Source organism: Pristis pectinata, chromosome 8 (assembly GCF_009764475.1).
Source record: "Pristis pectinata isolate sPriPec2 chromosome 8, sPriPec2.1.pri, whole genome shotgun sequence".
Lineage (NCBI taxonomy): Eukaryota > Metazoa > Chordata > Chondrichthyes > Rhinopristiformes > Pristidae > Pristis > Pristis pectinata.
Window position 1 is genome coordinate 92,136,360 of NC_067412.1, and position 13,602 is coordinate 92,149,961.

General features: G+C 41.9%; 1 protein-coding gene across 4 annotated transcripts in view; it reads right to left on the reverse strand.

Moving 5' to 3' along the window:
- Nucleotides 1–8,392: 8,392 nt before the first annotated feature.
- LOC127573025 (CD99 antigen-like protein 2) overlaps nt 8,393–13,602 on the reverse strand; it is a 135,411-nt gene continuing 130,201 nt past the window's right edge. For all 4 annotated transcript variants that reach the window (XM_052020775.1, XM_052020774.1, XM_052020773.1 and 1 more), the window contains 2 exons: nt 12,609–12,674; nt 8,393–9,757 (listed from right to left, as the gene is read on the reverse strand). In XM_052020775.1, coding sequence (XP_051876735.1) covers nt 9,693–9,757; nt 12,609–12,674 — 131 coding nt within the window. In that variant the 3' untranslated portion in view covers nt 8,393–9,692. The remainder of the gene's footprint in view (nt 9,758–12,608; nt 12,675–13,602) is intronic.

The following is a 13,602-nucleotide window of genomic DNA, read 5'->3' on the forward strand; positions in this document are numbered from 1 at the left end:
CTCTAACCAAAAAGTAAGCATGTCATCATCGACTAGAACAGTCGGACTTTGAAAGGACAGATCTAGACCTGATTGATTTGTTAAACTTCTCGACTCTGTTGCATTAGCCTGTGGAAAAATTCAATAAACTTCCTGGTGTATTTATGCAGTGTTTCCTTTTTAAAACAACTGTAGAACTGTAAAATATTTGAATATCCATGTATTTCACAGCACTGCTAAATATCAACTGTTTCATCTTCCTCCAAGCTGAACCTCTGTACTTCAGGAAGCATGGTTTGCATGAATTTTCCCCACCTTCTTCTTCCAGCCCACTGTGACCATCACAATTGCAAACGGCTGTAATTTGAAACCTCTCCATCCCTTAATTGTTTCAGTGGAGAAGTGACAAATTATAGCTGTGAATTTCTTAACCAGCTGATACTGCGTAAACCTCCATCATTCCATCTGGTTATCTGCTGTGTTTAAATTTGCGTTTTTGCTAATGTACTTCAGAGTCAGTTAATGAGAGAGAAATGAGACAGGCTTGAAACGGCCATGAAACTCACAGAAACAGTCTGCGCATTTCAAAATAAAAATACACATAGCCATGCACATTTCATTTTAAGGCGCTGTATTCATTTAACATTTAAAATCCCCATAAAGAATTGCGTTGAAGATTTTGAAAATTAAACTTGGGCCACTCGCAGGTTTAATGAGAGGTCATCCTTTAAACCAACTGCAGCCCATCTAATGGCGTCCATGCCATTATGTGGTGGCTCAGGTTAACCACTGGGTCAGCGCCATCATGGGTGTGTTTGCCTTATTACTGCTCCCTGCCTGAGAAGTTCATAAAGATCCCAATTTCTAATGCCAAAGTGCTTGCCTTGTGGTTAGTAAGGGTTCCTGTGTGTTCAATTCTCGTCTGTACCATAACAATTTGCATTTACATGGCACTTTTAACACTGTAAAACATCCCAAAGGTGGAATGTTAGTAATATCACACTCGACACCGAGCAACAAGTTTCTAAGACAAGATCAAAGGCTTGTTCAGAGAGGTAGGCTTGAAGGAGGAAGAGAAAGGGAGGGTATCCCAGAGCTTGGGGCCTCAGACAGGGCAAAGCATAGCTGTTCACGGTGAAGAGTTGGAAACCAGTGTTGGTAAAAGAACTGGAGGAGCACAGAGACTGAGGTGAGGTACATCTAAGTCCTGCTGCTTACATCCACACATTTCAACATGGGGATGGGCCTGAAGTTTCTTCACTGGTCGCAATACAAAAGTTGCCACAACTTTTGGTGTAACTGATATACATCTGCACTCTCATCAGACTGCAGAATTCAAAATGGGTGCAATGCAATACCAACAACAGAGCCCCCAGCAACAGCAAATCCACACCAATATGGTTACATTGCTCTGTCCTAACCAAAAATTGTTTTCTTAACAGTTCTTAAGCCTTTTCAGACAAGAGAGTTGAAAGGATAAAGATATTTGAAGGTGAGATCTATGTCAGACTTGTCAATCATGTGAAATGCTGTGGTATTGTTTCCTGGAAGACCCTCTAAGCTATCGGGTGATTGAGTACCTTTATTAACAATGTTCCATAATAATAACACAAATATAAACAACCTAACAAGTGTCCCTCAAGAGTTTTAAGAATAATTAAAGTCTGCCCACTAAAGTCTTCAAATGTGGGACACCTGAATATGGAAATGCATAGCTCATATATATACACACATATCACACATACACTCAAATTGTACCTTACGTGTGGTAGGGTTGTAATGTTGTATAAAGGCCTTTTACAAAACCTGGTTCAAAGCCTCATAGCATGACTAAATCCAATGCCTCGTAAAAGCTTCAAACCTGTTCTTCATAAAGCAGGAATTGCCAGGGTTTTTGGATTTAATCAAGCCCATTGAATTATGATCTAATTGTGCTTTATTAACACTGCAGCCAGAAATATAAAGATAAATTTGAATATACCAGAGAATTCTGAAGGATACTTTAAGTTGGGGGGAAACTTGTCATTAATTGTCAGTGCCAAACACTAGGAATTGTTGTGCCGGTCATATCTCTTTGCGTTTGGTTCCATTAAAGTCAAAAATGAATTTCTTCTCCTTGAGATTTTTGAAATAATAGGGTAAATATAGTTTGTGGAAAATGACAGGATAGGTTGAGAACGATACACAAAAAGTGCTGGAGGAACTCAGCAGGTCAGGCAGCATCTATGGAGGGAAATAAACAGTCGACGTTTCAGGCTGAGACCTTTCATCAGGACTGGAAAGGAAGAGGGCAGAAGCTGGAATAAGAAGGTGGGGGGAGGAGGAGGAGCACACGCAGGCAGGGGATGGGTGAGTCCAGGTGACAGGTGAGTCCAGGTGAGAGGGGGAAGGTAGGTGGGTGGGGGGAGGGGAGATGTAATAAGCTGAGAGGTGATAGGCAGAAGAGGTAAAGGGCTGAAGAAGAAGGAATCTTGTAGGAGAGGGCAGTGGACCATGGAATAGAGGGGAGGAGAGGAGATGGGCAGGTCATCAAGGCAGGGGAAGGGAGCCACAGGAATAAGGGAAGATAAAGGAGTGGGATTAGACAAAGGAGGGAGAAGACAGAGGAGAAGGTTGAGAAAGTGGTTAAAAAGCATACAGGATTCTGAACTTCATAAACCGAGGCACAGAGTACAGAGCAAAGAAGTCATTGTGAACTTGTATAAAACACTGCTTCAGCCACAGTGCCCAGTTCTTGTTGCCACACTTTAAGAAAGATGTAAACGTTTTGGAGAGGGTGCAGAAAAGATTTACCAAAATGATCCCAGGGGTGATGGACTTAAGTTCTGGGAATGAATTGGGCAAGCTGGGATTGTTCTCCTTGGAATAGAGGAGTTTGTGAGGAGACCTGACAGTGGTATTTAAGACCATGGAGGATGTAGACAGCGAAGGTAAGGAGAAACTGTTCCATTTATGAAGGAGGTCAAAACTGCTGTTACCTAAAGCTAGTATGGATTCAATGGGCTGAATGGCCCCCTTCTCTACTCTCACCATTCTGTGATAAACAATTGGACCATAGCTCTGGGAAGCACAGGATCCTAATCAGGGAGTGATATTTATATGTGAAATAATCCAGGTTGGATTGCTATTGAATTTCCAATAAAAGTCATAAATTATACATTTTTCCATGAATCATAAATATCTGTGTCTAATCTGCAAATGGTCATCAATGGAGTTTCATCAGTACAGTGGGAAATAGACTAATCATGGAAATAATTGTTTTCAAGTAAGGGTATTCAGTTCAAGGATTTAACTGGAGGCATCATTAAGATGTTTAAAGATGACAAACTGTCTCATGGGCCTTCATTAAGCACAGAGACTGATACTAGGGGGGGTCTCACTTCTAAAAATTTTAACATCTCCATCCTAAACCATTCATTTTTGGGGGTTAAAATTCACTTCTATATGATTGATTCAGGCTCAGGCCGGTGAACATGTGGAAAGAATTACCCAAGGAAGAAATCCAAGGATTAAGAGTCAGAAGGAGCTGGCAAGCATCTGTCTGCAAAATCAGTGCTGGCCCAGTGGATGGGTTGAAAAGCTCGGACATCAGATGGTTTGATAACTTTGTGTTGTCCTTGTGCAAATTAGCATTCATAAATTATACCTGAAAACACCTAACATAAATAAAATTAAATACTTTCAACTAAAGTGCAAAATCATGGTATAATATGTATTTAAACAAATGTTTTCTATTGTCTGCATTATATCTATTACATAGATATATATATATATATATATATATTGCACTATATGATTGATAGATAGATAGATAGATAGATAGATAGATAGATAGATAGATAGATAGATAGATAGATAGATAGATAGATAGATAGATAGATAGATAATTGATTAATTAATTGGAATGTGGGGAGAATAAATTGGAATTAGTGCAAGATTAATGGTTTTTTTTTAGTGAGCAGCACTGATTTGGGCTGAGGGGTCTGTTTCTGCACAGAATGACTCCACGGACAAGAATCCAGGAACTGATGAGAAACAAAGGGATTTGGGTTCTGAAGAATACAAAAGGTTGCTGTGGACTGATAACATATTGTCAGGAGAGGCTGGTGGAAATTTGGCCTTAACTGAAGGATATGGTGTACCAAGGGAAGAGATACATCAAGCATTAGTCAGATGCCTCGTAGAGGACCTTGGGTACCACACCACAGGAAGGTCGGGTCCTGGAAGAGCATGGATGCACCAACATAAATTCAAGCTTGATAGAGTTAAATTACAAGGCAGTTTGCACAATCTTAGCTCAAGAACTGGAGGGCTTGAGTTATAAGGAGAGGCTGGATAGGCTGGGGCTTTTTTCCTTGGAGCACAGGAGGCTGAGGGGTGACCTTACAGAGGTATATAAAATCACAAGGGGCACAGATAAGGTGGATGGCCAGTCTTTTTCCCAGGGTAGCGGAATCTCCAACTGGAGGGCACAGGTTTAAAGTAAGAGGAGAAAGATTTAAAAGGGGCTTGTGGCGAAAGTTTTTCAAATAGAGGGTAGTGGGTGTATGAGGCGGGACAGTTACAATGCTTAAAATACATTTAAACCGGTTAATGGATGGAAAAGATTTAGAGGGATATGGGCCAAATGTAGGCAAATGGGACTAGCTTGGCCAGACAACTTGGTTGGCATGGATGAGTTGGACCGAATGGCTGTTTCCATGCTGTATGACCCTATGAGGTGATCGAAATGAGTTCAAAATGATTAACAGGTAGATAGAAAGTTCCCTCTGGTGGAGGAATCCAGAGTAAGAGGACACAGTCTTGGAAGAAATGAGGAAGAATTTTCTTCCCACAATTCCTTTAGCAATGGAATTGCCTCCTGCTAAAGATGATAGATGTTGGTTCAAATGAAATTTTCCATTAGACTGAGATCCATAGAATTTTATCAGGTGAAGGCGTGGATTAGATGCAAAAAAGGGATCGAGAGGAGAAATCTGTTGTCATTTAACTGAAAGAAAGAACAGCACAAGAAACCGAACAGCCCACTAGGTTTCCTAGATCTCGCCTTTACTCCTCTGTCATACAAGCAACTTTTGATCAGTGTGTTCTCTGGTTTACTGTAAAAGCAAATCAAATCTTAACCCAATCCAAGTAATTACTAGGAACCTCAAAACAGGAGAAGGCCCTCTCACCTTGAGTGTGTCATGGCTGATTTGTGATGGAACATGTACCATATCCACTGATACTTTTGGTTAACAGAAATCGATCAAACTCGGGTACAAAAGTTAATATGTAACCTATCATTAATCATCATTTACAGAACAAGGATATGGTGGCAGCAGATCTAATTGCAACATTCAAAGGGGAAATGGATAAGAACTTGAAAAGCAAGGGATGGAAAGAGGTCTGGGGAGTGGGATTAGCAGGATTGCAAAGAAACAATGTGAGCTGGATGGACTAAATATCTGCCTTCCCTGCTGTAATCTTCAGTGATTCAGTGAAATTTCTACCACTCACTGTTGTGTAGAAAAGAGTTTCTTCCTTTCACTCTTGGAAGGCCTGGCTTTTATTTTTAGACGACACTTGGTCCCAGTCTCCCCAGCCTGAAGAAATATGTTCCCTCCATCTACTCTGCACATTATTAACAGAAAGAACAACTGTACTACAGACATGCCACAGCCTTAAGCTTCCACTTCTCTCTGTCACACAGCTATTGATTGTTTACCAGTTTCTCCAGCTTTACTGCAGTGTTGCAGGCAGTGATAAATCTTCACCGTAATGAAGCAGAGGGAAGAATACATAATAAACTGAAGCACTGCGCTACCATTACAGTTCAGAATCTGCTGCGCTCCACATGTAAACATTTAAAGATCTAAATTAACCCACGGTGACTTTTGCTTGAAATGAGTAGACTGCTTTTTCCCTGTATTAATGCTGTTTGGGAGTCTGTTAAATAGCTCACATCTGGAATGTGAATTACAACAGCACTTTTTTAAAACGAGTGGTTTAACACAAAACAAAATATTCGTGTTAGTCCATACTGTTGAAAGCACAACCCAGAATCTTCCATTTTCACACTAAAGAAGTTAACAGCTCAGTCTCATATGATTTGCTGTTGGTAAATGTCCACATTTAAGGCAGGTTTCCTAATGCATCATTCTCCCAAAGTGATGGCAGTAAAGGCCACTCACACTTTCTTGGTGGCTTCAGCCAATCTTCTGCTAAAGATGTGGCAGGAGCACCCCTATAAGAATATGACTGTGTTCATCTGACAGTCAGTGACCCTCGATGAGGCAAGAGGGGTGGACTGTGGAGGGAAAGGGGTGGGGAAGTCAGGCAGGGTTCTTGCTCCTTACAATAATCCAGTGATGCTGGCTGCAAATGCAACATGTACATAGATATTGTGTGAGGCTGGAAATTTGCTCTCAGAAGAAGCATGGATAGTTCAACTCTGGCCACTTCAGTGAGATACATTAAATAGAAGTCATACACATCCTAAATATGCTTAAAAAAAACTGCTGGAGGAACTCAGTAGGTCAGGCAGCATCCGAGGAGGGAAACGGACAGCTGACATTTCCAGTCAAGGCCCTTCATCGACTGTCTGTTTCCCTCCACAGATGCTGCCTGACCCGCTGAGTTCTATCAGCAGTTTGTTTTTTGCTCCAGATTGCAGCATCTGCAGTCTCTTGTGTCTCCGAAGTACACTTAATTGTTATTGGTGACAGGAAATTAAAGCATGGTGTACAAGGAACATAGATTTTAAGTAACTGGGAGAAGGATTAGAGGGGAGCTGTTTTACCCAGAGCGAGGTAGGTCTGGAACTCCTATCTGAAATGAGGACAGAGGCAGAAGCCTCATTAGATGTAAAACATACCTGGATGTGCACTTGAAGAAATTCAACCTGCAGGGCTACAGATCAAGTAGCAGAAGGTGGGACTGGGTTGGGTAGCTCTTTTTCACCAGTACAGACACAATGGATCGAATGGCCTCCTCCTTTCTTGTAACTTTTCTAAGGCTCTGTGATATTCTGCCCACTCTCTGACACCCCTTTCTGTTTAAACAAATATAAAAATTTATTGGTCATAACATCGAGCTGTAGCAAGGATTGGGCATTGGCAAGGGAAGATAGTTAAAACACTTGCAATCTTTCACTTTTTCTGGCCACACTGAGAATGGGAAAGGTGTTAAACAGGGTTTCTTTCTATTACAATGGTGGCTTTCATTAGCTGTTCTTTACTGCTGTGATGCTGTACGATTTGATTTAATTAACTGTCTGAAGACTTCAAACTACAATTTGCTTCTGGCAAAACTGATAATCAACCATCAGATGTGGACTTTTTCCAAAATTAAGATTCATCTACTTCTGCTCCTATATCTTATGGTCTTATTCAGCACTCAATGGGTGCCTAGGAGCCTTAGGTAATTTCCAAGGGTTAAATTCTGTACCTTGACTACTATTTTACCCAAAACTTTGACCTCATGGAAGCCTAACCCTTAATAAACTGCCTTGTTCTAAATAGCAAGCTTAACACCAAACCCACAAGTTAAAAGCATGGCATAGCACTGCTGTAAAGTATGTTTCTGGGTACATTTCAAATAAAGGAAGCAGATGGTAAACAATTGAAGTGTTGCTCTATATGCAGGGGATCTTAAGCAACTTACCCACTTGGTATTCATCCCACAACCCTGCTGCCTGCAAGGAGGCTGAGAATATGCAGTGCGCCTGCAAGAATCATTGGCTCTACAATGCTACAAATGAGATGGGGAGGCTCCTGTGAACATTCACAGATGAAACGCTATCAATCCTCTAATGCTTGCTGCTACCATTCATGAAATCAGCAACCAGCTCAGCATGGGCAGTGTGATCTCTAAGTAGTTGTATCGTTCTGACTGGAATACCTGAAGCAGATGTTATCCGGGGGGAGAGGACAGATGGAAAATTAAGGCTGAAATTTAAAGGTAAACTAATTACTGGGGAATTACTGTTTTACAGAAAACAGTAAAGGTTACATGATCTGATCTTGATTTGCCTGCAAGGTAAAAGACAATGTTTATCTAAGGGTAGATGATGCAAGCAAAAGCCATGTATTAAAATTCAAGTCAGCCAGGGCACTGTATAAATCAGCAGGGCTGCCCATGTAACATACAAAGGGTGACAGAGGTCTCGAACTGCTGGCCACAAAAGACAATGGGTGCCAGCTCATTGTCTGAGACTGCCGGATTTTTGTTAACCAAAGGTACATAGGGCAAAGACAAGTCTGCGGGGTTCGATCACAGATGAGGCATCATCTCATTGAAAGAGGGAATAAATGGCCTCTTCTCGCCCTATTTTGCGTTCTGTTTGGGATTTGGGATCGTTAGCACAGTGGTGACATTTAGCTACAATTTTGCATGCTTCTTAAGGCTATCGCTTCAAATTGGCAACTCCGCACAACTACCAACTCCCCCCCCCCCCCCGCCCCCACCAAAAACTGCAAATGTGATACCTGCAGAAAGTGCGCAAGAAATGACTATTAATATAGATTGTCTAACAAAACTCAAGGGGAACACACACCAGCAGCTTCAAGTCTTTATACATGATAAATAGTGTGCTAGTGTTTGCACAGTGTAGTGGCTTATGTCCTGTGGTGGTGAAAACTGATTGATATTCCCACCTTATGCAGCAGGCACTGATCCAAGCTAATTGCTCAACCAGCCATAGAGTAAATGCTGAACACAGTCTTTTAGAAAATATATACACAAGAAAACTGCATTCAACATTACTCTTCTAAAGGTGCACCCTATCAGTCATGTAAAATAATTCAAGCAGAGGTTATTATTGGAGGATTTAACAGGCAGATGTAAGGTTTGCATTATCTGAAAGTATTTAGTGTGTGATTTTCAATCTATGGCAGCTCCTGACTATTCCTCATGAAGTTCAGCTTGCGATGACTTGATCTCAATATCTGAGATGAACGAAGGATTCAGGTTTCAAAGAACACTTTATAGCTCCTGTTCACTGGGTTCTCTGTCCCTGACTAATCTTTAGCTGCTTTCCCCAGAACCTATGGCTGAAATATCTAATACTAGAGGGCATGCATTTAAGGTGAGAGGGGGCAAGTTCAAAGGAGATGTGCGGGGCAAGATTTTTTTTTCCACACACAGAGAGCGGTGGGTGCCTGGAATGTGCTGCCAGGGGTGGTGATCGAGGCACATACAACAGAGGCATCTAAGAAGCTTTTAGATAGGCATATTTCTGCATATATGTGAAATGGTTTGATGGGGAAGGACAGGCTGATGCCTGGAATGACTGCATCATGTATTTAATTCAGTCACCATCTCCGATACATGAACACCAACTCAGGATGTTCATTTGAATGGCATCCCATTGTACTCACTCTCTTCCCTACTATTGCAACAGATCTGTCTGTTAACGTTCATTTCTCATAAAACATCAGAAAGAAATCTTTAAACTACATGCTTTAAGCAAACAGTGGATCTTGTCGAGTTCCTCACATCCAAGCCAAATACTTTCACATTGTCCATTACTTTTAATGTGGAACTTACACCAACATTGTACCTAGTCTAACCACTATTCCATACCTAGTCAACACAGATGCAAATGGCAAATCTACGGCTTTAAGGAACGACTTTCCATTAAGCAGCCATTTTACTTTAAATAAATTTTAAAAAAAGCCATTATAAACAGAGGTTGGTCTCCAGGTAAAAGCTGTCACTTCCAACACTGTGATCTAGACCTGATTTGTATTATCTGCTGGCGGCTTCTCTGACTGTGTCTCCAGGAGGCTCCGCTCAGCTGTAGCAAGATTCAACCAAACCAGAGGAAAACAAAGCACAGATTATCGCAAACAGGGCAGGTACACGTAACACCGAGCGTCCAGAAAAATAAAGGCTGCTTATATCCCACACCCTTGCACCTCCTTACCCACTTCTCTTAAGAGTCCATTGCACATTCAAACAGTAACTGGGACCAAGACATTCTGATCAAACCATTTGCTACCTTGTTGAGTTTGTGATCCTAATGTGGAATTGCTGTTGACATTCCCTGCATGCTTTATCTCAGTGCAGTTGCTGAGATTACTGTGGTTCACACACAGAATGTTGTAACAGCATGCTAAGATCAGAGAACCTTCCATCTACTTTCCTCTGATCAAGCCTACTGAGACTTCTCAATGCAGATGCAACTTCTAAACCTCTGTTGTGCCAGAGTTGCTTATTTAAGTTTGAATCAAATCATTTATCTTAAAATTAGATGGTAAACCTGTTGGGGTGAAAGGTCATTGATCTGAAATATTAACTGTTTCCTGCTTCACAGATGCTGCTTGACCTGCTGAGTAGTTGCAGAATTTTCTGTTTACGACTCCAGAATATTTTGCTTATGTTTTTTATGTTGCTGGACCTGGTTGAATTTTTCCCTCCATAGGAATCTATCATGGATTTGAAACCATGTACATACTCAGTGTTGCAATGCCATTATACTTCATCCTGTATGGCTGGTGTGAAATCTCTTGCTCATCTTCAGAGTCCTACATTGATTCTTCATTACTACCATAAATTGTTGGTCATGCACCTCAATGTGTCCTCGGTTCGAATACATATACACTTCCTTAGCCTCAACCTCATTGTAAAGAGTCCCAACAAAATAGCAGTGCCGGTGGCCACACCAGACATCACATTGTCATAGCAATGTTCATCCAGAGCAGCTGCAATAGGATGGCTAGTCATGGAGATACTATATTGAGAACTTCCAGCTTATGCAAGTCCTTTTCACTGGGTTTCCCTCACTATGTTCTGTAGAGATTGATCCCTGAGAACAATGGCACCGCCAGTAGAACCACTGCCTTACAGCGCCAGAGACCCGGGTTCAATCCTAGCCTTGGCTGTTGTGTGTGTGGAGTTTGCATGTTCTTCCTCTGACTGTGTGAGCTTCCTATGGGTGCTCCAGTTTCCTCCCACATCCCAAAGATGTGTGGGCTATTGGGTTAATTGGCCACTGTAAATTCTGTAAGTTGTCCCTAGTGTGTAGGTGAGTGCTTGAATGTGGGGGGAGTTGATGAGGATGTGGGGAGAATAAAATGGAATTAACGTAGGAGCAGTGTAAAATGGGTGGTTGATGTCAGCATTGACTTGGTGGGCTGAAGGGCCTATTTTCATGCTGCATGACTATAACAATCCTTACATTCTAAAGTACTTGGAGGTACCAGAATGGACTTCTCTCCTCTAAGGCAAACCAGGCAAAACACAAACTATGGAACAACTCAACAGGTCAAGCAGCATCTGTGGAGGCAAAGAGATATTCAACGTTTCAGGTCAAGACCCTGCATCAGGACTGAGAGGGAAGATAGCCGGTGCAGAGAGGTGGGAGCAGAACTTAGATTTTGGTTTCAGGGTCTGATCACCAATTGTTTTGTCTGAACAAACACAAGTAAATTTGGTAAAAGGAAGGGAGGAAGTTAGCTCTGGGGTAATGGATTTCTCAGTTTGTAAATAGATTACTGGGCTAGAAGAGTGTGATCTGTTTATAAGGAAACCAAGTCACCAATTCCCACCAGAGCAAGATTTTCACTCATTGAAAGATAGACCCGAACATGAAGTACAAGACGGCATTGGAAGTCAACAGGGAAGACCACAGCAACTGAACTCTTACAGAGTAACAGCAGTGCATTAGTCAAGGCTACCTTGGGTTACAAACACTTAACGCAGAAAGTCAAACCAACCAAAACTCAATCAGAAAACAAAGCAAAAAGTATTGATGAAAATGAGCTTGGAAATAAAAAGAAAGATGGTCATGCAAAGAAAGATCCAGAACCTGCAGGTGACCAGAGGGAGAAGGAAAGGTCCAACAAATGAGGAGAGACTCTTCATAGGCTGAATGAGATGCTCAGATGTTCCCTGTAAGCAGGCAGTAATTTCATTATAACAGCCGTGATATTCATATAATTAAGTGTTAAATGATAGGGGGCATGGGAAATTTAATAGCATGAACACAGCTGCATTGGAACTGTGTTCACTGTTAATGGGTCAACTGTCGTAAATGACTGAACTTTATGATCTGTGAACATGGGTGTAGAAGCTTCCAGAGCTGAGAATTATAAAGGAAAATGATACATCTTGCTCTTCTAAATCTCTCGCCAAATTCATGAGAAATACTAATTGACATTTCACAGGACAAACTTATAACAAACTGGACAGGCGTAGCTGATGAGCTTACTAGTGATCAACGAGAAATTGTGAGTCAGAGAAAGAGATCAAAGTGCCCATTGAAGTCTAGATCCTGCTTTGAATTATAAAAGCAAACGCATAACACTTTTACACACATCCTTTTTTCTCCCTATCTTATTGGAGGTGCCCGCAAATGAAAGGGGAACCTTATTCAATAGATTTTGTCACCTCTATGAAATGGCACTAGATTGTGCTCCAACATGTTTCAACATAGCATGGCATGATGCCCATCCAATGAACCTGCTGAGATTCCAGTCCTGGTTGTGATGAGGGGCAAGGAGGACAGATTCACACATGCCAAAAACTCAAGGGAAGATTTGGGAGATGTTCCATGGTGCAGGAAAGCAGGAATGAATGGAACTAAAAGTGGGAAGATGCATATACTCTGTTATATTTTACAAGAGTGGCAATGAACAGGTACTCACCTTGTGGCTCAGACATTGTCCCGGCTTCAACATTTTCCCCTTTCACATATGGTTGATTAAGGCTCCCTGTGGGGTTAAGGTGCAGACAGAAACAATAATCTCAGCTTCTGAATTCAGTGATTTGAATGAATTAGTGCCTCGAGCAATGGACCCAGACATTGTGAAAGCAGCAGCAAGTGAGGAAATCGATCAAATCTGGCTCTTTTCTCTTCCCCTTCCCTCTCCCAAAAAATTGCTGTTGGTAAAGGAGATGGAAGGGTTCCTGTAACAATGCTTGTTTGTCTGCAGTCTAGTCCACAACTGACACTGAACTGCTATATGAAACATAGAACAGTACAGCACAGGAACTGGCCCTTCAGCCCATGATGTTTGTGCTGAATTAGACTAAATCTCTTCTGCTTGCATACCTAAGCTTTGTGGACAGACGATTATATTGATGGTCCTTTACATTGTACACTGCTGTCTCAGATGGATGCAGAGTTAGCATTGCCTGTTTTTTAAGATATCTTTATTAGCCACATGTACATCGAAACACACAGTGAAATTCTTCTTTGCATAGCGTGCTCTGGGGGCAGCCCGCAAGTGTCGCCACGCTTCCGGCGCCAGCATAGCATGCCCACAACTTCCTAACCCGTACGTCTTTGGAATGTGGGAGGAAACCACAGCACCCGGAGGAAACCCACGCAGTCATGGGGAGAACGTACAAACTTCTTAAATGAACCCGGGTCACTGATGCTGCAATATCGTTACGCTAACTGCTACACTACCGTAGTCTGGTGGCATTGTATAAACTGTGTAAGGATACAAACTGAAATGACGACAGTCGTTCAGTGCCCATGAACCTGCCCTCCATGGGGGGGGGGGGGGGGGAGGGGGCACCACCTGTGCAGAAATAGCACACCTTCCCACAGCAGGCTGAGCTCACCAAATGGCCTGAAATGTGCAACAGGCTCAAGTACTAGAAGCATGGGGAGAGCCAACTCCTGAAAAAGCT